The 27,952-nt window shown below is 40.2% G+C and overlaps 1 protein-coding gene across 5 annotated transcripts; it reads right to left on the bottom strand.

Moving 5' to 3' along the window:
- Nucleotides 1–278: 278 nt before the first annotated feature.
- Nucleotides 279–26,900, bottom strand: LOC121172825 (tripeptidyl-peptidase 2). Of its 5 annotated transcripts, none has more exons than XM_041005448.1 (13): nt 26,602–26,900; nt 25,640–25,718; nt 25,460–25,533; nt 13,693–13,802; nt 13,509–13,589; nt 9,514–9,600; nt 9,025–9,167; nt 2,022–2,077; nt 1,474–1,939; nt 1,194–1,380; nt 874–1,048; nt 665–786; nt 279–570 (listed from the first exon to the last, which is right to left on the bottom strand). In XM_041005448.1, the coding sequence occupies exons 1-7, from the start codon at nt 26,897–26,899 to the stop codon at nt 9,126–9,128; spliced, it is 771 nt and encodes a 256-aa protein (XP_040861382.1). In that variant the 5' UTR covers nt 26,900; the 3' UTR covers nt 279–570; nt 665–786; nt 874–1,048; nt 1,194–1,380; nt 1,474–1,939; nt 2,022–2,077; nt 9,025–9,125. The 5 variants fall into 5 exon arrangements, with proteins under 5 accessions (XP_040861382.1, XP_040861383.1, XP_040861384.1 ...); XM_041005449.1 differs by having other exon boundaries at nt 665–1,048; nt 1,474–1,701; nt 1,823–1,939; XM_041005450.1 differs by having other exon boundaries at nt 665–1,048; nt 1,474–1,701.
- Between the last annotated feature and the right edge of the window lie 1,052 nt (nt 26,901–27,952).

Here is a 27,952-nt window from a genome sequence, read left to right as displayed (position 1 = left end):
ATACTTTCCTAATTTCAATTTTAGTGTGTATAACATTATTTGTGCACCAAGCCGTCTAATTAATTAGATTATTAGTCCAAGGGCAATGCAACAATTTTTAAAAGATAAAAACAATATTGACGTCAGAAATCAATGCTACTCTACTTTTCATCCATGAAACATTTCACGTACATGTTAAAACTTATATAGTAATTGCTGGAAACAATTTCTATACATTGGGAATTGCTGTCTAGGATAGAGTGGGCTATTGCATTGCATACACTCTTATTAGAAGAATGGAGGTTAAATTGGGGACTTTGATATCATTTAATGTACCAACAGCCAACTATACCAAAATCCTAAGCCATTAGGTAAAGGCACAAGAATGATTATAGTAACATACTACACTTTCTACTCTTACAAATATAAGATAAAGCCAAAAGATAATATCTTTCCTGTCTTTGGTCACATAAGGGGAAGGTAAAACGTACATGGTTGAATGTGAACTCACTTGTTTTTCCACATTGCTGGATTTTTATTTGATACCAAACACATGGAACATTTTGACACTTCTGCATATATTCAAAAGCCCTGTCAAGGAGTATATGATTTAAGTCAATAAATATCACAAAACTATGATTTACTAATATTTTCATGGAAGTAAAAACTCGGCAGATTATTTTACTTGTCAACTTGCATAAGCCCTTGTCCGGTGGATAATTTATCCTCAGGTAAATCACCTATGGGAATCGCAATATTTTCAAGTGCCTTCCTCACACAGTATGGACTCACAGGGATTCCCTCAGCCTGAATGCAGATCATACACACAAAACTAGAGATATGTGTGCAAGTAAAGACCACTAAATAAGCTACAAAAGAACCACATGCAAGGACCTTCATTGCACTTATGAGCAATGTAGTTCCACCAGAGGCTGATGGTGATGCCATTGATGTCCCAATCCCGAGCATACGCCGTTGAAGAGTCCATGTGGGGACAGGAGCAACAGCACCACCAGGAGCGCTCACACACACACCAAGGTCTCCATCAGCTGTTGGTCCTCGGCTAGACCTGCAAAGTTTTTTGCATCAATCATGCAATGATAAGGATGCAAAAAAATTAAAAAAATAAAAAAAATGAAACATAAATAACAAAACTAAAGACAGAAGTATATAAAAACTCATCCAATTAGGAAGTTTCAGAGAAGTGAATATACCAAGTGTATTCAAGCCCCTCGGATGGAGGTTCAACAACACAAGTGCACCAGCAGCCATAGCAGGAGACACATATGCACCAATACCTATGATACTTGAAGATGTACCACCAGGTGCACCAACAGTGCTCAGTCCTGGCCCACTATTACCAGCACTGCTCACAAATATCAGACGATGCTTGTTCACCACCTAGAAGTAAATCAACCAAAACAAAGACTTTGAGAAAAGAAAATGACTTATAAATGATGAGAGCCCAGTTAAAATGAAAGTATAAGAAAATACCCCATTCACAAGATCAACAAAGCTTCCATAGTCTGGCAGTAATGTTGCTTCACCATAACTCATGTTGATAAGGTCACTCTTATGCTGAAAAAGAAATGTTGCACTATGAAGCACGGACACTCCAGTCTCTTGTCGTGTCTGGTGTCCGATACGCGTCCGTGTCAGTGTCCGACACCGACATGACACCCGTATTACGTTCTATATTGTTGCATGCCCATCATTAAAATCCTAAAAAAAACTTCGTTAATCAAACACACAAATAGAAGACAAATCATATTTCACTTGTCAGAATATCCAGGATAATCAGCTAAAGAGGAGGAAAAAGAAGAAAAGTTTGAAGGAACTCCACAGCTGCTATCAGTGCCCGAATCAAACCAGTTCCTGTTTCCATTGAACCTAGGCGAGAATCCCCAATTTTACAAGATATTATTTGTGCACCAGGTGCAATTCCATTCAATAAGGGCTCCTAACAACAATATTTTATATCAAAAGGTATTCTATTCCACATAAGAACACTACACTATATGGATAAAATTATATATTGGTACCTTTGGATGGAAAGCAGTAGCTATACCAGCAACGTGGGTGCCATGTCCAGAACAGTCTGTTACAATACTTAAGACATTCCCATCATTATAGACATTAACAACAAATGTACAAGCATCTAATTTGCTGAAGACGCCATACTTCCTCTCAATCGTGAAAGAGTAGGCAGTCACAGTTAGCATTGAAATCACTTACAATTTTAATACAACTTAATAGAAACAAAAATGACAACAATTGCTTCAATAGCTACACCACATAAATTCTTTTCTTTGATGGCAAAGTTAATTAATTCAGAAACATCAACTATAGTAAAGGTGGGAACCAAGCTCTTCCCAACTCAATCGTTAAGTTTCTCCTTTTTTAGGAAAAAAAGTTATCTATTTGATTTTTTCTGTAATACAAAAACCAGAAACAAACCCATAAACCCTGAGTGAAGAAACCAAATACATTGAGAAGTACTGTTTGCAGAATGTCATTTGAACTGTTTTGTTGTATAACAAAAAAATGATCAATATGATGACATAAAAATCAAGTGTCAAATTGTTTCAAAAGAAATTTTCAAAAACAGAAGAACAACACACTGAAGCTTCAATCCTATTAGTGTATTAAGTAAGTTTCACTTTATGATTCAGTTAGAGCAACTATTATTCTGTTAGAGCAATTATGATTCATAGAATAGTTGTGATTTTGTTATTCTGTTAGAGCAGTTACTAACTATGTTAGTTAAATGCCTTAATCAGGTTAAGTGTGACCACATCCATTTCCTCTATAAATAGAGAAACAGAATCAGTTGTAACTGTTTATTCATTCTGAATCAATAATAATATCTTCATTCTTTCTTCTTTTTTTTCTTTCTCTCAAACTCTATCATGGTATCAAAGCCAGTGACCCTGATTGGGCATCGGATCCAAGTGTTAGAAGGTCTACCTCTGGTGCAGTGCTTTATTTTAGTCCTAATTTGGTCTCTTGGTGGTCCAAGAAGCAACAAATTGTGGCTAGCTCTTCCACTGAAGCTACATATAGGAGCTTGGCTCAAGCCACGACTGAAGTTACATGGATTCAAACTCTTATAATTATCTATTCCTTTCCAGGCCCTAGAGATTTACTGTGACAACCAAAGTGCAGTAGCTACCACTCATAATCTAGTTCTTCATTCCCAGACTAAGCACATGGAAATTGGCATCTTTTTTGTCAAGGAGAAAGTCTTAGCTCAAGAGCTCAAAGTGTATCATATTTGTGGTGTGTAACTCAAAATCACAAATGGCACAAGTGAGAAGACTTTAAATTGGTGCTATCATAACTGTTTTCAGTTATTATAACTGAATTGGTTTTGGCACCAAAGCATAGCTAGAGTGTACATACATATTCTTGATCATGTAATGCAGTGGGTGGTTTTTGATGAGAGTGGCTGAAAAACAGAGAAGCTGGAAAAAAAATTGCAGAAATCAGAGAGTTCAAAAAGGAGGTAGTGAGCTAGGTGATTGAGAGAGGTTTTGTTGAAAGAGAAACCAAGAGAGATCAAAGCTAGTTGCTGCTTGTATTGAACTTGTAATTTCATGATCAATGTGATGATGATGAGCTGCGTTTTCCCGTGGATGTAGGCACATTGCCGAACCACGTAAATCTTTGGGTTCTTGCTCTACTCTGTATTGCTTTGCTATGTTTTTTATGTTTTTCTTATTTTTGATCTTGTGCAGATTAAGAGTAGCAGAATTTATAACTAGAACCAAAAAGTGGCGCCGTCTGTGGGGAAAAAGGATCAAGATCAAGAAAGATGGGAACAACAAAGTACGATATAGAGAAGTTTTCAGGGGGAAATGACTTCGGGTTATGCAGAATCAAGATGGAAGCAATCTTGATTCAACATGGCTGTGCAGAAGCTCTTAAAGGAGAAGAAAAGATGTTTGAATCTTTAAGCTCAAAGGAGAAATCAGTGATGATTGCTAAATCCAGAAGTGCAATCATTTTATGCCTTGGAGATAAAGCTTTAAGAGAAGTTGCAAGAGAAAAGACAGCAACCTCAATGTGGCTGAAACTGGAGTCATTATATATGACAAAGTCCCTTGCAAATCGGCTATGCTTGAAGCAACAACTATACACCTTCAAGATGACAGAGTCAAGAACAGCACCGAACAATTGGCTGATTTCAACAAGATTCTTGATGATTTGGAAAATATTGAAGTAAAGCTTGAAGAGGAGGATAAAGCTCTCTTGCTTCTGAATTCCTTACCAAAATCCTTTGAACATTTCAAGGATGCAATTCTTTATGGCAAAGATCAAGACATTGCCCTAGAAGAAGTCCAGACCTCAATAAGGACCAAGGAGATGCAAAAACAGCAAGACTCCAAATCTGAGGATAATGGTGAAAGCTTGAATATTTCAAGGGGAAGGAGTGAAAAGAAGGGAACAAGAGGAAAGAAGTCCAGATCAAGGTCAAGGGATTCAAAGAAAGGCCAGAAAATAAAGTTCAAATGCTTTAATTGTCACAAAACTGGTCATTTCAAGAAAGACTGCCCAGACAAGATCAAGAAAGAATCTTTGGACTCTGCTGACATTGTTGAAGCCTCTGAAGGTTATGAGAGTGCAAGTGTTTTAGTAGCTTCTAATACCAAAACACAAACAGAATGGATTATGGATTATGGATGCTCATATCACAGCAGCCCGAGAAAGGACTATTTTGAAACCTTGGAACTGAAACCAGTAGGAGCTGTATTGCTAGGAGACAACTACCCTTGCAAGGTACAAGGCATTGGAACTGTGAGATTAAAGATGTTTGATAATAAAGAGTATCTACTGAAAAATGTAAGGTACATTCCAGAACTCAAAAGAAATCTTATTTCCATAAACATGTTTGATGATCTAGGATATTCAACTAGAATTTTAAATGGTGTTCTTAAGATTTCAAATGGATCTTTAATCATAGCTAAGGGTAACAAGAATAAAAGTAATGGCTTGTTTATTCTTGAAGGTTCCACTATTGTAGGACATGCATCGGTAGCTAGTAATACATTGATTGATAAAAACAAAACTTTCGCATTTGAGATTAGATCATGTTAGTGAAAGAGGATTACATGAACTTGAGAAACAAAATCCATTAAGTGGTGATAAACTTGATTTTTGTTATCATTGTGTGCTTGGTAAATCCCATAGAATAAGATTTGGCACGGGTATTCATGTTTCATCTAGGCCTTTTGAGTATGTGCATTCAGATTTATGGGGACCATCTAGAGTGAAAACTCATGGTGGAAGCTCATACTTTCTCACCATCATAAATGATTTCTCAAGAAGAGTATGGCTGTATGTTTTGAAAAATAAGTCGGAAGCTTTTCAAAAATTCAGAGAATGGCATACTCTTGTTGGAAATCAACTTGGTACAAAATTAAAAGTTTTAAGAACTGACAATGGCCTGGAGTTTGTTTCAGAGCAGTTCAATGAGTTTTGCAGAAAAATAGGCATCAAAAGGCACAAAATAGTCCCTCACACTCCACAGCAAAATGGTTTGGCAGAAAGAATGAATAGGACCATTTTGGAAAGAGTGAGGTGCATGCTTATAAGTGTAGGACTGCCAAAGGCCTTTTGGGGAGAAGCTGCAAACACAGCAGCATATTTGATTAATAGATGTCCTTCATCAGCCTTAGGTTTCAAGACACCAATGGAAGCTTGGAGTGGTGAACCACCTAATTATTCAAAATTAAAGGTGTTTGGATCGCTGGCCTTTGCTTATGTTAAACAAGGAAAGCTGGATGCAAGGGTTGTAAAGTGTGTGTTCATTAGCTATCCTGAAGGAGTTAAAGGGTACAAGCTGTGGAAATTGAAACCGGGTGAGATAAGATGCATCATCAGCAGGGATGTAACCTTTGATGAGAGCAGAATGGCAATGCTGAGTAAGGAGAAGAAGGATAACATCTCAAGTAGTAAGAATACCAATTTTGAGGTGGAGCATTCTGAGATTTCAGATCATGACAGTGGAAATATTATTGATCACAGTGATCAAGGAGAAGCTGGAGATAATGAAGAGCTGATTACTCAGCATGACTTGTCCAATTATCAATTGACTAGAGATAGAGAAAAAAAGGGTGATAAAGCCTCCAAGGAGGTATGGTCATGCTGATATTATTTGCTATGCCTTGAGTGTTGCTGAGGAGATTCAAAATTCAGAACCTAAGACCTGGAGGGAAGCAATTGAAAGTGAAGACAGCCAGCTGTGGCTTCAGGCAATGAGTGAAGAAATGGAATCTTTGAGAAAGAACAATACATGGATACTTGTGGATCAACCCAAGAAGCAGAAGGTTGTTGGATGTAGGTGGATTTTCAAGAAGAAAGAAGGCATTCCAGGAGTAGAAAGGCCTAGATTCAAGGCAAGATTGGTAGCAAAAGGCTTTAGACAGATTGAAGGAATTGATTACAATGAGATTTTTTCACCAGTTGTGAAGCATTGCTCAATTAGAATCATACTTGGTCTGGTAAATCAGTATGATTTGGAACTTGAACAACTGGATGTTAAAACAGCTTTTCTCCATGGAAATCTGAAGGAAACCATTTACATGAACCATCCGGAAGGTTTTGAAGAAAGGGATAACAAGGTGTGCTTGCTGAAAAAATCTTTGTATGGACTGAAGCAAAGCCCTCGAATGTGGTATCTCAAATTTGATGAGTTCTTGATCAGATATGGCTTCATTAGAAACAGATATGACAGCTATGTATATATCCTGAAAAAGGGGAAAGTGTGTGTTCTTTATCTTCTCTTGTATGTGGATGACATCCTCATTGCAAGTGCGGATAAGGAAGAGATTAGGATACTCAAAGAAAGCTTGAACACAGAATTTGAGATGAAAGATCTAGGGTCAGCTAGAAGGATACTTGGAATTGATATTCATAGGGACAGGGCAAAGGGTGAACTATTCTTGTCCCAAAGAAACTACCTCAAGAAAGTGGTGGAAAGGTTTAGGATGCATCAAAGCAAACCTATTAGCACACCACTTGGTCATCATACAAAGCTATCTATTATTCAAGCACCAGAAACAGCTGAAGAAAGGTCTAAAATGGATCAAACACCGTATGCCAGTGGTGTTGGAAGCATAATGTATGGAATGGTTTGTAGCAGACCTGACTTAGCTCATGCTGTAAGTATTATAAGCAGATTCATGGGAGATCCTGGCAGTGCACATTGGGAAGCTATGAAGTGGACACTAAGGTATCTAAATGGATCTTTGAAAGCTGGTTTAAGGTACAAGAAGACAGCACACGAGGCAGCAGTCACAGGCTATGTAGATGCAGATTTTGCAAGAAATGTAGACACAAGGAAGTCCTTAACAAGATATGTGTTTACTTTGTTTGGGACAACAATCAGTTGGAAAGCAAATCAGCAATCAGTTGTTGCTCTTTCAACAACTGAAGTAGAATACATGGCTCTAGCTAAAGGAGTGAAGGAAGCAATCTGGCTTAAAGGTATGATTAATGAACTTGGAATAGCACAAACTTGTGTCACAATTCATTATGACAGTCAAAGTGCCATTCACTTAGCAAATCACCAAATGTACCATAAGAGGGCAAAGCACATAGATGTGAAACTACACTTCATCAGAGATGTGATTGAATCTGAGAAGGTGAAGGTGGAGAAGGTTTCAACAAAAGAAAACCTGGCTGATATGTTCACAAAGTCCCTTTCTAGTGTCAAGTTCAAGCACTGCTTGGATTTGATAAATTTTGAAGATGCCTAAAGCATATTGGTAGAAGTGCATCCCTGAATCACAAGGTAGACACTTACTGATTTAGAGTCAAGGTAGAGATTTGTGGGGTGTGACTTAAAATCACAAATAGCACAAGTGAGAAGACTTTAAATTGGTGTTGTCATAATTGTTTTCAGTTATTATAACTGAATTGGTTTTGGCACCAAAGCATAGCTAGAGTGTACATATATATTCTTGATCATGTAATGCAGTGGGTGGTTTTTTATGAGAGTGGCTAAAAAACAGAGAAGCTGGAAAAAAACTGCAGAAATCAGAGAGTTCAAAAGGGAGGTAGTGAGCTAGGTGATTGAGAGAGGTTTTGTTGAAAGAGAAACCAAGAGAGATCAAAGCTAGCTGCTGCTTGTATTGAACTTGTAATTTCATGATCAATGTGATGATGATGAGCTGCGTTTTCCCGTGGATGTAGGCACATTGCCGAACCACGTAAATCTTTGGGTTCTTGCTCTACTGTGTTTTTCTTGTTTTTGATCTTGTGCAGATTAAGAGTAGCAGAATTTATAACTAGAACCAACAATATTCATGCTATAGATCAGTGGGTTGATGCCCTCACTAAGCCTCTATCACCAATCTGGTATCTCTTTCTTAGGTCCAAACTCAACATAGTTGAGTCCATATTTGATTCTCACCAAATTGAGTTTGACAGGGGTATTAGTGTATTAAGTAAGTTTTACTTTATGATTCAGTTAGAGCAGCTATTATTCTGTTAGAGCTATGGTTCAATTAGAACAGCAGTGATTCTGTTATTTTGTCATTCTGTTAGAGTTGTTATTTCTGTTAGATCAGTTACTAACTATGGTTAGCTAACGGCCTTAGTTAGGTTAAGTGTAACAACATTTATTTTTTTCTATAAATAGAGAAACATAATCAACTTTAATTTTCTATTCATTCTGAATCAATAATAATATCTTCAGCCTTTGTTCTTTTTCTCTCTCTCAAACTCTATCAAATCCCATTCAGCTCATTTAACATTTTACTTTATATTTAAAATATATGACATATTTTCATATAAACAACATTTACAGTAGCATTTTGTTGTAGTAGAAATAACTCAGGAAAACAAGGAGGGAATCAATAGAACAAGGTTTTCAAACCAAGGGCTATTAAGCAGTGACAGTCAAAGAAAAGGTTCCTTGCGATAGCAAATCTGTTGCCAGAACACGCAAGTACCTGCCAATTTCACGATATGTGTCCAGACAAAAGCTATCAACTAAGATTAACAATTATAATAAATATTAATACCATGAACTAAATGTACCTATAATTAGTTAAAGGCATAAAATTAGCAAGCTTCCTGCAATTTGGATCATCCTCTAGACTCTGTGTGTCAAGGGCAACCCTCCAAACCTCTCCATCATGCTAGACAACAGCATCTATGGCAGGTCCTTTATCATCATAGCTCTGAAACATAAAACAGCATTTCCTTTTCGACGTAATGAATTTCTGTTGAAAATATTTTCAATGGGAGCACATACACAAGTATAAATGTCTCTTTCAGTTTAAGTCTTTGAGACAAGTCAGAGGCAAAAAAAAACAAGAATTTCATTATTTCTGTGTGGCCAGGTGAAAAAGAAATCAACATTATTTCATGCAGAGACAATCATTCTATCAGTATCCTCATTCCACCACTTATAGGTGTCCTATAACGTTATAAATTCAAATCAATTATTCATTCCCTATTTCAAGGGCAGGAAAAGGAACAAATACCCTATGAGGAATAAAGTAGGATGGCATTCTCGGCACTCACCTCAGATTGCCTTCTTAGAATATCATGTCTATTCTGGAGATCTTCTCGAGCCATTTTAAGTTTTACATCCTCTACCTTGATGTGTTTCTAGAAAATGTATCATGGTTCGAGTTATATGCAACAAGAATGATGTAAAAAATAAATAAATAAACATCCACATCATATCTAGATATGCATGATAGTTATTCATAAAATTTATTTGGGAAAACTCAAATCCCACATTGGCTAGAGATAAGGAAAAGAAAAAATATATAAGTGAGGGAAAACCCTCACCCTATAAGCTAGCTTTTGAGATTGAGTTAAGCTTAAATCCACATTCTATGATGATATCAGACTGTATCCTAGATCCATTAAAATGGATCACCCACCTTATTATCCACGCACCAAGTCCAAAAGTGTCGGACGTGAGGGAGTGTATGGTGAAAAACCCAAGTCCTACATTGGCTAAAGATAAGGCAAAGCTAGAATCCACATTCTAAGAAAATTAAGACTTAAGAGTATTATCTGAAATTTGATCTGGTAAATAAATTAAAAAAATCAACATGCTATCAAACACTGTGTGAGTATTGTACTCGGTTCACAAAAGTTAGAGAGAGTAAGCTTCCTTCTGCAAGTTTGTGTAGCTTGCTCGGCAAGTCTCACAGGTCTATATAAACCACAGTGTAACTGAAAAAAATTGGGAATAATATTAGAATCCATAAGTCTCACAAATTTTCTCTCACTCTTTCTATTTTTTATTATCTCTTTCTAATTAACACAAATTTCATATCTATAAATGACCATCCATAAGGGAAAAAAATAGCACATCACACAATGCTAATTTAATCCATATTCATGATGCACTAAGGATGTTGGGAGGGGGATATTTGGGTTTGGACGCTTAAATAGCGAAGGTGTTTTCATTGGGAAGCTATTGGAAAAACCCCAAGTCCCACATCAGCTAAAAATAAAGCCAAGTTAAAGTATATAAGTGAGGAACAACCCTCACCCCTTGAACTAGCTTTTGGGGTTAAGTTAGGCCTAAACTCAGTCTCACATCAGCAAAAAATAAAGTTGAGTATATAAGTGAGGGACAACCCTCACCCCTTAAGCTAGCTTTTGAGGTTGAGTTAGGCCTAAACTCACATTCTAAAAAATCTAAGAGAAGCAATTCAAATGCAGCAACTGGAGTCATTCTTATCAAGGGTGGAAATAAAAAATGAAGAGGTAGATAGTTCTTAGGAGCAGAGTATAAGAAGCTGGTTTCGAGGGTCCAGTACCTCTAGAGAAAGAAGGAAGACAAGTCTAAGCTTTTTCATTCATATCCCTTGCTAGTTATTACATAGTTATATATATAACAATTCTTGCTAACAGAATTGCACAAAACGTGCTAGGAAATATTACAATTAAAGGAATGTGGTTATCCCTATCCCCTAATAACACTACACAGCAAGATCATTATCCTCCCTCTGCCAAATTAGCCACGAATTTGTTTTCCTTTTGGGCCTTAGCAGGCCTGTTTCTTCCTTCTGCAATTCCTTCTTCCTATCGCTTCCAGCCCCATCAAAAACACCTAGTCCTCAAGGTGTTGGGGCTTCAACGCATGGCTTCCAAAAGTAATATCGGATCCCAAGGTCTATTTCGACGAATTGCACCTGGTTTAGCAATTGTGCATAGTGCAAAGGCAACTGGTTGGAGCTTGTATGCGGCCATGGCAGTCCCACAGGACACATGTCCCATCTCAAACAGCGCCATGTCTTTATTTTTCCAAGGTTTTTCATGAGGAACAACTGCATGGTCATAAAGAAAAATGGTGTTGATGAGCTTGTTGAAAGAAATGGTGGTGCGAACAAGGCCGAGATTGGGCAGATGAAGAGCAAGCATAGGAAGCAGACCTGACAATGAAGGCGCAGCCGACATGGAAAGCGGAGGTGGCATAGACGGCGGAGGTGGCATGGGCAACGGAGTCGACATAAGCGGAGTCAATATGATGGCGGCTAGTATCGGTGCCTGTGCAGGGACGAAAGATGAAAAATGTGGAGTGGGATTGCGAAGGCTCAGTCGCTGAAGAAGGTCGTCGATGGTGGTGGCCAAGGTGTCAACGGCAGCGACGAGGTTGAGTTGACTGAGGGTAAGTTTGGCCAAAGAGGTCTCGAGGCGGTCCACGCCAATGGGAAAAGATTCGGCATCCGCCATTCGAGGTGTATGCTGAAATGGAAGGAACAGAGGTGGTTGCTGATGGAGGGTAGTGTGGAGAGGATGGCGTGGGAATAGATGGTTGACACTGGCATGGCAGTCATGGAAGGCAGTATGGAGAGGATGCAATGAGGAGAGGTGGTTTGGCGGGTGGTGCGGGTTGCAATGGTTTGGGCTGGAATGGCAGCCATTGGAGCTCTCAATGAGAGCACCAAATGTTAGGAGTAGAGTATGATAAGCTGGTTTCAAGGGTCCAATACCTCTAGAGAAAGAAGGAAGATAAGTCTAAGTTTTTTCATTCATATCCCTTGTTGGTTATTACATAGCTATACATATAGCAATTCTTGCTAACAGAATTGCACAAAACGTGCTAGGGAATATTACAATTAATGGAATGCAATTATGTCTATCCTCTAACAGCACTACACAGCAAGATCATTATCCTACCCTCTGCCAGCTCAGCCACGAATCTATTTTCCTTTTGGGCCTTAGCAGGCCTGTTTCTTCCTTCTGCAATTCCTTCTTCCTAACAGATAGTTCATTTTAGAATCCATATGGGTCAGGTGCTTTCTCAATAAAAGTGGCTTACAACTCCCTTCATGATATAAGAATTGGTCATCAGACCAATGAATTGGTCTCTTTGATGTGGAACTTTAATATTCCACAAAAAGTCTCACATATGCTATGGAGGGTAATTTTGAATAAGTTACCTACTATAGATAATTTGAGAAGTAAAAATGTTCAGTTGCTGACTATTTGTGTACATTTTGCAAAGAGCATGAGGAATCATGTAGCCATTTATTTTTGACATGCAGAGAAGTAGATTTCATATGGAAATATTGCTTTGGTTGGCTTAATTACAGTTCTGTTCTTGCCGCAAAATATCAGCTTCACAGCGTGGTCATGGCAGATCCAAAGACTTTAGCTAATCCTTCAACCAATGATGCGTCAGTCCTGGAGCATCTTTGGGGTATGAAGTTTGATCCCTTTGGTTATATTATTCTGCTTGGTATTGGTGTCAAGTTAAGTTGTTGGAAGGTGTCGAGCATTTTGAAGTACTAAGTGCGGTGTTGTTCATGGTGTTAGTGAAAATTAAATGTGCTGGGTATTGGGTGGTGATGAGCTTGTTGGGTCTCATTGAATTTGTATTTGTAGGATTGATTGTTGTTTTCTGCTATTCAATGCTCTGCAAGGTTTGTCTAGAGGTTTTGTTTGGGGAGGGTGTTAATGATTGGTGTATTGTATTGAAAAGCTTTAGTGACTGGCTATATGCACTTGGTTACCCCATATTATGGATTGACTTATCATTAATAAGGTGTAACCTTGTGATTGGTGGGTTGTGTCTGTTGATGCTTTATCAAATGGTTGTGCTATGACCTTTGGTACTTTTGTTACCGTTTAATATTCATTGACTACGTTGAATCTTTTAAAGAAAAAATATTCATTTGTTCATAATGTTGAGAATCAGGAACATAATAGCATAATGCAGTACTGATGAGTACTTCCAGATAAAACGTTAAGAAAATACAGCAAGAAAGGAGGCTGGAATATGAAAAGATAAATTTATTTATCTTGTCTCAAATACAGTACTAATTAATGTATCAACTGTGTTAGAAAGTCTCACATCGTTTGCCTCAATTCTTGAGGTACAGCTTATATATTTATTAGACAACTTCACTTAGTGTCAATTGATTTTAAGTTGAAATCTAACATGGTATATGGGTTATACTAAACAAAATGTTGAAGGGTTGAATATATCATATGTAATTTAAGTTTCTACCATTCTAGTATATGTAAGAATCAATAAAATTTTCGTGAACCTGATCAAAGTCAGCAAGTTGTTTTACAGCCCTAACAATTTCCTCCTGGTTTTTCTCATCCCACTTTTTCTTTCTTTCTTTCTGCCAATGAACATTTCAAAAGGAGAAAAAAGATATTAGATCTAATAGCCAGAATATGAAGGCTAAAGAGAAACTAAAATATTTCATAAAACTGTAATACCACCTTCAAACGAGAAATCACATCTTCTGTGAATAGCTCATAAACTAATTTATAACCCACATGCCATTCACCAGAAGGATTTTTCCATGAAGTATTGATAACCAATAATGTCCCTGTACAAATTTTTCAGGAAGACCAAAGCATGGACGAGCTTAATAATTCAATTTTCATTTCCCTTGACTAACAAGAATGAATAAATTAAAAAGGGAAGAAACAAACACCAGAGTTAAGAGATACGTGCATTAAAACAAAAACAACAGCTAGATAGAAAAAAAATACTTTGTTAGATTTGTTGGAGGAGGAAATTTTAAGGGCCTGTTTGGTTTCTGTTTTTAATAAAAGCTTTTGGTTTTTAATAATAAAGAGTTAATGAAACCTTATGTGATAGTGTTTCCTTATTTAAAATTTTTCAAAACAATACAAGGTAGGAGTTTTAAAACCAAGAAAACAAAAATAGTTTGTTAGGAAATGCGCCTCAAAATGGGGAAAGCCCTTTAAGGTGTATAGTCGTAGGCCCAAGACCAAGTTAATGAGCTTATGCTTTGTTATTATCATTTACTTAGTTATTCTAGAAGGGGGTAGAATGGGCATTGCTGAGTTAGTTAGAGAATAGTGGTGAGGGAGAATTCTGTTAGGGTGGGGATTGTTATCATTGGGGGCATCGTGGAGATCACTAATGAATATGGGAGTGCAGAGAAATTTCTCTCACTAGGGAGGGTTATAGCTGTCTGGAAACCTTTTTCTCTTCTTCCTTTTACTGTTATTTCCCTTTTTCTGCAGATACCCTTGATACAATATGTATCATTGGTGCTTTCGTTGAGAGTTTCACCTCAATCGTGTACGTGTACAAGGATGGCTTCTCAGAGACTTGACGCTTTGGAAGTAGAGCTTGAGGCCATTAAGTCCACGCTTCAGTCTCACGCGACCACCATGGCAGCACAGACCACGAAACTGGACACCCACTCCTCAAAGTTGGATTTGATCGCAGCCACCATCACGGATTTGTCTAAATCTGTCGTCACACTCTGTGACAAGATGAAGGAAACGATCCACTCTGGCTCCTCGGGCTCGATTTTCAACCACGAAAACAACGGTAACTGGCACGTTGATGTCCTTCTCGCAATCAAACACATTGACTGTTAGGGGGGGAGATCTAATTAGCTGGTTTCGAGGACCAGGGCCTCCATAGAAGGAAGGGGAGAAGGAATAAGGCAAGGAAATATATTCTCATTTATGATTCTGATTTTATTTACATACTTATTTATACTATCCTCTGCTAACAGAATTCTTATCTTTTTGGTGCAAGAGGAATATCACAGAATCAATACCGTTAAGCTTGTCCCCTGCTCTAACGGCACTATCCCACTAATCCCTTTTCTACCCTTACGCATAATCTTGAAGGTAAGCTGGCCTCATTACTCTCCTTTTGGGCTTTTCCATATTCTGCACCTCTGCTGAATGTTCTCTTTGTACCCCTACTCTGTGATCTGTGTTTTCCCTATCATCCCGCGGCCCTTGGGAAATCACCTTGTCCTCAAGGTGATAGTCATTAAGCAAAGCAGACCAATCCTCCCAAGACGTATCATCTGGGGATAAGCCATGCCATTGAACCAAGACTTCCCAAGCTTCTGAAGGGGTTCTGCGATAATCCACAATTGCTGCCGGAGTGAGAAGGGGTTGATCATTATGAAATTGAGCAGGTAGAGGCGCGAAGGAAGTGATGTCCAAATGACCATGAAACGGTTTGAGTAGAGAGCAATGGAAGACATCATGAATCTTCGTATCCGGGGGAAGCTGCAGTCGATAAGCCACTTTGCCGATGGCTTCAGTAATCTTGAATGGGCCATAGTACCTTCTTGCTAGTTTCCCTGCAGAGCTCTGAGGACCTTTAGCTGATGTTTGTCTGTGGGGTCGCAATTTAAGCCAAACCCAGTCACCCAAATTGTAGCATACTTCGCGCCGATGACGGTCAGCCTGTTCCTTCATGCGACTTTGGGCTTTCAAAAGCTTCCGGCGGACCAATTGGAAAGTTTCATCACGATCTTGTAACAAGGAATCCACAGCATCCACAGCAGAGGTCCCAGCAATGTACTCAGGGAAATTGAATGGTTTCCTTCCGAAGGTGAGCTCATAAGGAGTTGTCCCGGTGGCTGAGTTCCAAGACGTATTATGTGACCATTCCGCCCAAGGAAGGTATTTACCCCAAGTGTGGGGTCGCCGGTGAACAAAGCTTCGCAAATATTGTTCAATAATCCTATTGAGTACCTCGGTTTGGCCATCACTTTGGGGGTGATAGGCGGTGCTCATGCGGAGTTGGGTACCACTGCGCCGGAAGAGCTCCTTCCAGAATCTACTGATAAAGAGAGGGTCTCGATCCGATACAAGGCTTCGAGGAACACCGTGAAGCTTGACCACGATGTCGACAAATAACGAGGCCACCGTCAATGCTGTGTGAGCTGTGGGAAGCGTACCCAGATGAACTCCCTTCGAGAACCTATCCACGACGACAAGAATGACGGTGTGTCCATGGTATGCCGGCAAACCCGTAATGAAATCGAGAGAAAGGTCCTCCCATGGCCGGAAAGGAACCGGAAGAGGACACAACAATCCGGCCAAGCGCTTAGTCTCGTATTTGGTGCACTGACATTCTGCACAATTGGTCACGAAGTGTGCGACATCCTCCTGGAGCTTAGGCCAAGAAAAATTCTCCAAGACCCGAGCAACTGTTCTCGCGATTCTGGCGTGACCCCCTGTGGGTGTGGAATGGTATTCGGCAATTAAAGTGGGGATCAAGTGAAATCCCTCTGGGAGCCAGATACGCCCCTTATGGAGAATCAAATTACTCGAGATAGAGAATGCAGGGTGATTGGAGGGTTGCTCCATGATATCTTGGCGCTTTCGGACATAATCAGGCTGGGTCTGTAATTGCTGCTGAAGTTCCTCGAAGAATGTCAGACAAGGAACGGATAACACCCAAAGAGAAGCAGTGGTTTCCGGCAATCGGGAGAGAGCATCGGCGGCCTGATTATGAGCACCGGTCCAGTATTGGATTTCATAATCATACCCAAGCAACTGAGCCAAGTAGGTATGCTGCTCCGGGGACTGGATTACCTGTGTGAGCAATTCCTTCAGACTTCTGTGGTCAGTGACGATGATGAAGTGATGTCCGAGGAGATATTGACGCCATTTCTTAATGGCTGCCGTGATAGCAAACAATTCACGGACATATGTTGATGACCGGAGGAGCTTGGCGCTAAATGGTTTACTGAAGTAGGCAATGGGGTGTCCCTGCTGCGAAAGGACGGCGCCCATGCCAACCCCGGAGGCGTCTGTCTCCACCGTGAAGGGCAGGGTAAAGTCCGGCAGGGCCAAGACCGGAGCCGATGATAACGCGTGTTTGAGACGATCAAAAGCAGTCTGAGTATCCGCCGTCCATCGGAGTGCATCACTAGTGGTTGCCTTAACCAAAGGGGCCGCAATGGTTGCGTAGCCTTTGATGAACCGGCGGTAGAAGCCGGCAAGGCCTAAGAAACTCTTCAAGGTCTTTACCGTTCTTGGAGTCGGCCACTGCTGGATAGCATCGACCTTTGACGGCAATGGTTCAACTCCCCGGTGGGAAACCAGGTGACCTAGGTATTCGACCTGTTCCTGGGCAAAAGAGCACTTCGAAAGTTTTAGTGTGAATTGATGATGAAGGAGTACCTGAAAGGTGAGCTCGAGGTGGTGCACATGGACATCCAAGGAGTTACTGTATATCAAAATGTCATCGAAGAAGACAATGAGGAATTGGCGGAGGTATGGTCGGAAAATAGCATTCATGGTGGCCTGAAATGATGAGGGGGCGTTGCACAACCCGAATGGCATTACCTTGAATTCGTAATGGCCATGATGGGTGCGGAAAGCAGTCTTAGGGATATCGGGAGGGTGCATGCATATCTGATGGTAGCCCTGGAGCAAATCAAGCTTAGAGAAATACCTTGCGCCACCCAATTCATCGAGTAACTCATCGATCGTCGGAATTGGGAACCGGTCTCTCACGGTCAACGCATTCAGTGCCCTGTAATCGACGCAGAACCTCCATGAACCATCCTGCTTCTTAACCAACAAAACAGGAGAGGAAAAAGGGCTAGAGCTGGGCTGAATAAGGCCCTTTTGCAACATTGAATCCACCTGAGACTCAATCTCCTGTTTTTGGTAATGGGGATAACGGTATGGGCGGACATTGACCGGAGGTGCTTGGGGAAGGAGATGGATGTGGTGGTCGGTGTCACGGGTTGGGGGTAGTGTGTTCGGAGGGTGGAACAGGGTATCGTATTTGGTCAATAAAGTAAGGATACTTGGAGGCAAGTCCTGCGTGGAGGTGTCAACATTGGGTAAGAGGGTGATATGGTAATAGAGCCCATCCCTGTTCTTACGACTCAGTCTGCGAAATTGTAACGAAGAAAGTGAACTCAGGGCAGCATCCATGTCCCCCTGTAAGTGAATCAAGTTGCCTTCATAGAAGAATTGCATTGTCAGGTGATTGTAATCGGTGAGCACTGGGCCCAAAGATTTGAGCCAGTGCACTCCAAGGACAACATTTGCACCCGAGATTGGTAGTACATAAAGGTCAACGTGAAATGTGGTGGTCTGAATAGTAATAGGGACAGCAGAGCACAACAAATTGCATTCTAATTGTTGGCCATTGCCAACCATGACACGGAGGGGTGACGTAGACATGGGACGCAGGCCCAATTGGGAGACCAATTGCAGTTGGATGAAGTTATGCGTGCTTCCTCCGTCCACCAGGAGCACGACGTCACGGTCGGAAATGGTGGCTACGAAACGGAGCGTTTCAGGGGCTAAGTGGCCCGCTAAGGAGTTTAAACTGAGTTGGGCCGGGTACGGGTCATGGGTATCGGGCGGGTCAGGAGCGGGTTCGGGTATGTGGTCCAATGGCTCTATAAGAGGTGGGTTAGGGTTATCCTCCTCTTCAGCTAGCAACAGGAATACCTGAGAGGCGCAGCGGTGCCCCCGGTGGTACTTCTCGTCGCAGCTGAAGCAGAGCCCTCGCTCACGGCGAGAGGCTATCTCGTCGAAGGTGAGGCGCTTGAAGGGTGGCGGTGGGGGTGGGGGTCGAGGGGAAGGCGTGAGAAGAGGGGGAAGAGGGTTAGGGCGAAGTGAAATGGGGTTCGAGGGAGAAGGTGGCGGAGGGCGAGGGCGGTGGGGAGGGGGTGGCGGTGGGGGTCTGTGGTCGATGAGTTTTTCCTCCTGCAGGCGGGCGAGGCCGGCGGCCTGAGAGAGGGTCAGGGGCTGGTGCGCTTGCACCTCGCGGCGGATATCCGGGAGGAGGCCGGAGATGAAGCAGCTGAGGAGTACCGCTGGAGGAATGCCGGAAACACGATTCGAAAGATCCTCGAACTCCGCCTGGTAAGCAGCTACTGTCCCTTTCTGCATGAGTTTGCACAGCGCCCTTGTGGGGTCTTCGTACTGCGAAGGGGCAAACCGGGATTGCAAAGCCTGGAGAAACACAGGCCAAGATGTGAGGTGACCATTGCTGGTCATCCACTGAAACCAAGAGAGTGCGCGGCCCTCCATATAGAACGATGCAATCGTTAAACGCTCGTACTCGGGGGTGCCGTGGTACTCGAAGAATTGGTTTATTTTAAAAATCCAGCCCAAAGGATCTGTACCATCGAACCGTGGTACGTCTAATTTCATTCTATGGTGGGTTACAGGAACGGGGAATTGACGAGGTAAAGGTGAGGAGAAGGACGGGGCGGGTGGTATCAAAGGGGAAACGTGATGTATGAGATCGTCAATTTTGCTGGTGAGGGATAATTGTTGGTGGGTGAGGCGGACGAGAAGCTCTTCCAATTTGTCGGCGGAAGAAGGAGGTGGTTCGGTCATGGTGAAGGAACGAGAGCACCAATGTTAGGGGGGAGATCTAATTAGCTGGTTTCGAGGACCAGGGCCTCCATAGAAGGAAGGGGAGAAGGAATAAGGCAAGGAAATATATTCTCATTTATGATTCTGATTTTATTTACATACTTATTTATACTATCCTCTGCTAACAGAATTCTTATCTTTTTGGTGCAAGAGGAATATCACAGAATCAATACCGTTAAGCTTGTCCCCTGCTCTAACGGCACTATCCCACTAATCCCTTTTCTACCCTTACGCATAATCTTGAAGGTAAGCTGGCCTCATTACTCTCCTTTTGGGCTTTTCCATATTCTGCACCTCTGCTGAATGTTCTCTTTGTACCCCTGCTCTGTGATCTGTGTTTTCCCTATCATTGACCTTCCTCCTTTCACCGACGATGATCTGGTAGGGTGGCTCGTGAAGGCAGAATCGTACTTCACTATGCAAAATACACCGCTAGATTTACGGATTTCCCTTGCCCAAATATGCATGGAGGGGATGACTTGGCACTGGTTCAAGGTCCTCACCAACACTGAACTTCACCTTCAATGGGAAACGTTCAAGCGTGTGCTCCTAGATCATTATGGAGACCATCAGTTTGGTAATTCATTTGCCCAATTGAAGTTTTTGCAGCAATCTAGATTCGTGGATGAGTATGTAGAAGCATTCAAAGTCCTCATGGCTCAAGTGTCGCCATTATCAGAGGATCAGTACGTGGGGTTTCTTCCTTGGGGGGCTCCGAGACGACATTCGTACTGAGGCTCTTGTGTTTGAACCCCCAAACCACCATCGCATGATCTCCATTATGCGCTTGCTGGAACACAAGCTGGCGCACTATCACTCCACAGTAGCTATAATGGTCGACCACCACCTTTGCTCAAGCAACTCTACCTTAAGGCTCGATGATGGGAATGGAGCGCCCATTGCAAAGTGAGCCGATGAGCCCAACTGCTTCTGTCGGGTCAACTAATGGGTCGAGACCCATTCCAAGACCCATCCTCCCAATTCTCGGACAGGTACCGAAATCTCTCTTACTCGAAACTGATGGACCGACGAAGCAGATTTATGTTTCAAATGTGGTGGCAACTGGGTTCCAACCCATGTCTATCTGGGCCGCCATTTGCATCTCCTTATTTGGGAAGGAAAGGATCCATCATCACCGAAGCTACGGACTCACCAGTAACTGACAATGTTCCCACCAGCAATGATGAAGAAATGTTGTGTCAAACACTAGACTATGGTGCATTGGACCTAGGCGAGCTTGCTCAGTCTCAAACCATCAAGTTGGAAGGCGAATTGAGAGGCTCCCCACATCCTTCTCCTCATGGACAATGGAACTACCCATAACTTCATTGCCCGCAAGTTGGTAACTTTGCAATCTGAAAATTTCCCTGCACAAATGTTTAATGTTGGATTGGGCAATAGGTCGAAGTGTTCTTCCCATTTCGGGGTGCAAGCAGCGCAGGTAAAGGTTGGGGGTTATACTCTGATTGTAGATGCATTCGTGTTGGACCTGGGTTGTGTTGATTTAATTCCAGGTATGTTGTGGTTAGAGTCATTAGGAAGCACTATAATTGATTGGCACAAGAAGTCAATGAGTTTCAAAGTGTGTAGGGCACTATGATCAATCTGTAAGGGCATCACCTTCACGACCGTTACAGAACAATCGCATTATAAGGTGTGCTTCATAACTTGGCCGCAAGAGACGCGCGAATTACCACCATTGAACCCTTGCTGCCTTCTGAATTGCAACAGGTTTTAGAGCTCCATAGTCCAGTTTTTCATCCTCACAAAGTGTATCATCTCATTTTTCATAAAATAAATTTAAAATAATTTTATTTAAAATAAATAAAATTTTAAAAAAATAATAAAGTTTTTGTAATTAAATAAATAATAAAAAATAATTTTATTAATTAAAATAATAATTTTAAGGTGAATAAAATAAATATATGTTTATGGAAAATAAAAAGGAGATAAAATTTATTTATATTTAATAGGGAGTAAAATAAAGTTTCTTTTTATAAAATAATAAAATAAAAAATAAAGTAAATAATAGGCTAAGAGTACCCTAACTATAAATAGAGATAATTTTACATTTACGATAGATCTCTACGCTCTCTCTTCCTCTCAAATTTATTTTCTCTTTCGGCTCTCCCGACATCCTTTCTTTTTCCCGCATACACTCACATCTGTCCCGTTAAAACTATGATCCTGGACACGTTAACTATTGGATTGTCGTGAAATTTAAATACTAGTTCCGAACTCATTGTTGCACATCCCCACCGTTTGGATTTGCGAAATAATCGCTGTGGTGAAAGAAATATCCCTCGCACGTAACTCTCTTTTTTCATACCTGTCTCCGTAAAACTACGATCTTGGACTCGTTAACCTCGGATCGTTGTGAAATTTAAACATTAGGTTTGGAACTCATCTTCGCACATCCTCACCATTGGAATTTGCAAAATAATATATGTGGTGATAGAAATGTCCCACACGGAGACAATGGGATAGAGGCTCCAATCCCTTCTCCTTTGCTCTAATGCTTGAAAATTCTAACAGAACAACTAGTGAAAAGCTTGAGAAATCTTAGAGACGCTGCTATCACTACCAAACTATACACGTGAGCCCACTTAGAGGTAAGAGATGAGTTTATCACAATTGGGGTTAGAATGAACATGTATAGAGATCAAGAATCAAATTGAGATTTATTTTGGGATGTTTAATGTATTGTGATTATTCCTTAATGATTAAAATTACGAGATTGTTGTGTTTGATAGGTCAATTGATGCCCTAATGTGAATTAGTAGATAAAATTGAGTGTTCTTGGTGTTTTTGACCTATAATTTTGATATGATTATGTGAAATTGTTTGGGGGATTTTACTCCCCATGTTATGAGAAGTATTTTTGTATAATTTTTTTGTGTTAGAAAAGATTTACTAGATTAGCATGATAAATTGTTATATTGGGATTGTGAAGTTGTGATTGAAATTGTGTTTAAGTGATAAATTGAGTGTGTTGAATTGTAAGATACATGTGTATTAAAATTTTGTGTGCATTGAGTTGTGAGTTATAAACCGTACAATCACACAACTGTAAGATCCTTTAAGGATGACGAGTTAATGCATGATAAGTATTATGATGGGATCCACTATGGGAACCCGACGAGTTTAATCACTTCAATGCGCGACGAGTTAAAATTATTTTAAGAACAATTAAGGATTTGTGTGCTTTGTACAGTTCATAGATACAGTCTGTGTGCTAAAATATTTTCTTGGTTGGACCTAAATCAGGATTGAGAGGCCATGACAAACTCTTCGGAGTCTAGACCTTAAGGGTAAATACACCCGGTTTGAGAACTCCTTTAAGCATGTGTTGACCCCACATGGTTGGAGCATTCTCGCAAAACAACATAACCCTGACTAGTCTCCTTATGATTTTACCTAGTGAGAGTGACCTATTTACCAGTGTGTAGTCTGCCTTGTCATGTACTCCTGTGTCTGATGAGATTTTTCACTGACATGGTATCACATTGCATATAGGATTGAGTCTTGGTATATTTGTTGCATGACGTTTGTATATTGATCGATATTGATTGGTTGAGTGATATTGTATTTTGATCCTTGAATACGTGAATGATGTGAAAATTTGTGAGACGTGTAGTGTTGAGATGTGATGTTATGCGATAAGTGATGAAATGACATAAGTTGTGTTAAAGTAAATTGTATTTCATTTATATGATATGTATATCTATGTTGCCCCCTCTCTGTTAGTTAGGAATGTGATAACTCACTTCTTGTGTGTTGTTTGATGATCTCAAACTTTGTGTTCATGGGATAGATGGTTAGGTGGATGGTTATGGAGAACCTGATACTAGAGAACGCTGGAACACAATGCTCTGAAAGGATGTGACATTCAGACATGGGATTCCATATTAATTGCATGAAGTTCTGGACATGTAGTTTTTATCATTTTGTTTCACATGCTGAGTTTTTATTTCATTCTTTGGAGTTTTGACAGGTCTTATTTTGAGTCGAAGATGTTTTTAATAAGTTTTATTTGGTAACATTGAAGTAATTGCGACTCTTTTACCCATGTGAATTTGTTTCAGTGATTTGAATAAAATTTATTTAATTAAATTCCAAATTTTTATATGTTTTTCTTAAGTATATGTATGTCGGGGTAAAGAGTGTCACACAAGGGGCTTCCCCCACTTGTGCCTGCAATCACTCTATCAACCTACAACCAGGAACCATCCCTATCAACGTAAGGCCATACTTCTATGCTTACCATCATAAGGACGAGATTGAGAAACAAGTTCGAGAGCTTCTTGACAACGGTGTGATTCATCACTCAATTAGTCCCTTCTCCGGTCCCGTTATATTGGTCAAGAAAAAAGATTACTCTTGGCGCATGTGTGTTGACTTCAGAGTCCTCAGCAAGATTACCATTTTGGATAAGTATCCAATCCCTACCATCGGCGAGCTTAATGACGAGTTTCATGGCTCACACTACTTTTTCAAGCTCGATTTGAAATCCCGATTTCATCAAATCAGAATAGTAGAGTCCGACATCCCAAAAGATGTTTTTCGCACATATGAGGGATATTACAAGAGGAGGCCAAGCTTCATTTGTTCCATCATCAACGATCATGATCCTTTGTTACTTAGCAAGTTTTGGGGCGAGTTGTTCCGTCTCCAAGGTACCAAGCTGCGAATGAGCACCACATATCATCCCCAAACCGACAGCCAAACCGAGGTCGTCAATCGTTGTTTGGAGACATATCTGCGATGCTTCACATCCGAGCAGCCTTCCAAGTGGCACTTATGGCTATCATGCACCCTTCATCTCATTCGGCCACAACTAAAACACCCTTTGAGGTTTTTTATGGGTGACCCCCACCATCCATCTTGCGTTTCCTTCCCAGCGAGATGCAAGTGGACTCTGTCACTTCTGTTCTATTTGACCGCGATGAACCTTTTCACCAGCTTAAGTTTCATTTGACCCGCACTCAGCAATCCATGAAGAAGGTGGCCGACAAACATTGTCGGGCTCTGCAGTTTGATGTTGGTGATTGGCGTAAGTAAAACTACGCTACATCATGTGTCGCATCAATCCAAAACTCTCTCCACGCTATTTTGGTCCTTTTCATATCCTGTCCCACGTTGGCGAGGTTGCCTACAAGCTGCAACTTCCTGATTCTGCTAAGGTTCATTCTGTCTTCCATGTGTCACAGCTTAAGAAGTCCTTGGCCCCAGCTTCCAGTGCCTCAGCTCTGCCTCCGGGGCTGCTCTCTGATGATCCTGATGCACCTGTTCCAGAAGCTGTTCTAGCTTCTCGTGAGGGTAAGACTGCTGGACAAACAGAATGGTTGGTTCTGTGGCGATCCCAACCTGTGGAAGAAGCTACCTGGGAAGCAGCAGACTCCATCCATGCCAAATTTCCAACATTTAGCCTTGAGAACAAGGCTGATTTGACAGATGGGGGTATTGTCAGGAAATGCACCTCAAAATGGGAGAAGCCCTTTAAGGTGTATAGTCATAGGCCCAAGACCAAGTTAATGAGCTGATGCTTTGTTATTATCATTTACTTAGTTATTCTAGAAGGGGGTAGAATGGACATTGCTGAGTTAGTTAGAGAATAGTGGAGAGGGAGAATTTTGTTATAAGGGTGGGGATTGTAACCACATTGTGGAGATCACTAATGAATATGGGAGTGCAGAGAAATTTCTCTCACTAGGGAGGGCTATAGCTCTCTGGAAACCTTTTCTCTTCTTCCTTTTACTGTTATTTCCCTTTTTCTGCAGGCACCCTTCTTACAACACGTATCACAGTTCAAATTTAACATTCCTAGCAGTCTAGCACTAACCTGATGCCCCACAAATACGACCATCAGAATCGGCCTTCACCACCTTTGAGGTATCAATATCACCACTCCCTGTGCTGAGGAAAGAAAAAGTACTATATATTAATTGGGAAACCAGTACACGCTCAAAAGAAATATCAGCTAAACTAAATATCCAAAATGAAGTACTTTCAATTTATTTACCAATCAATGACATCGAGAACTTTTGGTTTCCCATCTGAGGTAACCTGTAATCCATCAGCTGCTGGGTCTACACCAGAATCTGTAAACATGCAGATCTAATGATTTAACAAATTTGTCGTATGAACCATTATTAAATGCAATCACAGTATAACAAAAACATACATAAGAATACAAGCAACATAATCATTAAAAGACATTTTAGTCGCAGCAAATTAAATTGGCACGTAGCCAATGGAAGAAAAGAGTGAAGGTTACAATCATTACTCTACGTTCTAGTGAGAACAACAAACAAGCAAACTTTTCTACAAGAAAAAGTGATCCAAATTAAAAACAGATGCGTAAAAATGCAGGCCATAACTAGTAACAAACACAGCACACACGTATCTTCATCACTAAATTGAAACCAAAAAAAAAAAAAAAACTAAAAATTCAAAAAACAATAAATACCTAACATGTGAATAAAGACCCAACACAAAATCTTAATCACCAACACTCCTTACAAACAAAGGTTTCTAAAGCAATACAAAAAACACTTTATTAGCGCAGCCAATCAAACAAGTTCATTACAACAGGTTCTCTCTTCATAACTCCAAACCACACAAATGGACATAACCAAATCACTCTCCATTCCAACAACTACGAACTCCAATAATTTCAGCACTTCTTCACTTTCTTTTCATCAAATTCACAATAAATCTGCACATACTCCACTGATTTAAGTTTAACACAAGCAAAACAAACAACAATTAATCTGAAAACAAAGAGATAAAAGCGTCTTAATGTCGATTAATTCCACCCTCAAAACCTTATAATAAAATACATCTTAATCACATAACAAATTAACTCGAACACAATCCTCAACTAGAGGTTATTTGCAATTTATTACTCCACAACCTAAAATTAAAAATAAAACAAAGAGAAAAGAGAAAATTGAAGGGAGAGAGTGAACGGTGTAGGAGTACCGAAGATAGCGATGAGAGCGCCACGACCGTCGTATTTGGGATGAGCATCAAGGAAGCGATCCACGCCAATCTCTTTCTTAGGCATGAGCGAAGCTAAGAAGGTTGATTCGTTCAGCTTGAATTCACGGAGAGAAGAACCATCTTTCTTCTTCATGTTGCTGCTATTGCCGGTGGTGGTAGTGGAAGTGAAGGAAGAGCAAGGCATCGGCTTGTGAGCAATACGGTATCGTTTTGATGAGATGCAAGTCGAAGGTGGAAGCGGTGGCTTTTGTTTGGAGTTTGGAGTTTGGCTATGCATGCAACCATCGTGACGGGTTTAACGACCTCTTTTATCATATATATAATAAAGTAACGGATATATATCCACTTTAAAAATTAATTATTTTGATTCTGAATATGGTAAAAATGCAACAAACGTGGTGTCTATGACATGATAATTTATGATTATCACGTATAAGAATTAACTTTTTAATTTAGTCTTTAAATTTAATTAATATGTGTATTATTATTTTAGTTTTTCAACTTAATATTTTAGTCCTGAAATTAATATTTAATGAGTATACCAAGAAGTAATCAGTGTTCTTTACAAAACAAACCACCCCATGCGCTGACTATACCAAGAAGTCCAATATACACTAAAATGGACCCTCCCTGTAAACCAACCAGTAAATTTTCACTATATAATAAGCTTTGTACGTCCATTTAACTACTGCAAGAATTAAAACGTTACAAAAATTACCCAAGTAGCCCATGTCCCATTTTTAATTTTATTTTTTTATGTGGATTACTTGGGTAACTTTTATTTATACAAGTTCTGTAAAAAAGTCTTGAAAGGGCTTGGAGGTGGAGGTGAAGGTAATTAAAGGTGGGTGTGGGAGGGGAATAAGCTAGTGCTGATTAAAGCACCGAATGCGGTAAATAATATCAAAGAGAAGGGGTGAGTGTGGCCTAGCTAGCTAGTTGCTTTTTCTTACGCATGACCAAGGACATGCAGGACAAGGATTCATCATGGCATGGGTGATAGATACTCAAGACAGACACACACTTTCGAAAATAAGAAAAAGTAATAAGTAGTCATATGCTTATTATAGTTTGGAATGTATTACATAAAATTCTAAATTTGTGAAAACAAAAGCCAAGCACTATTAATTGGACAGATGGTAGGTACGTATTATGCATGACTGGAGAGAAAGATATAAAAAAATTCACAAATTCTAGGTAAATTAATTATGGTAAATGTTATTTATTATTAGTAATTGTTTTCTTGTTTATGTTTTATTAAGATTATATTAAGGACATAGATTTAGCTAATGACAAATTTTGGGACTGAAAATCAAAAGTCACATCTGAA

This window comes from Glycine max, chromosome 9 (assembly GCF_000004515.6).
Source record: "Glycine max cultivar Williams 82 chromosome 9, Glycine_max_v4.0, whole genome shotgun sequence".
In the NCBI taxonomy this organism is placed as follows: Eukaryota; Viridiplantae; Streptophyta; class Magnoliopsida; order Fabales; family Fabaceae; genus Glycine; species Glycine max.
Note: the sequence above shows the minus strand (reverse complement) of the source record. Positions and strands in the feature narration are given on the sequence as shown.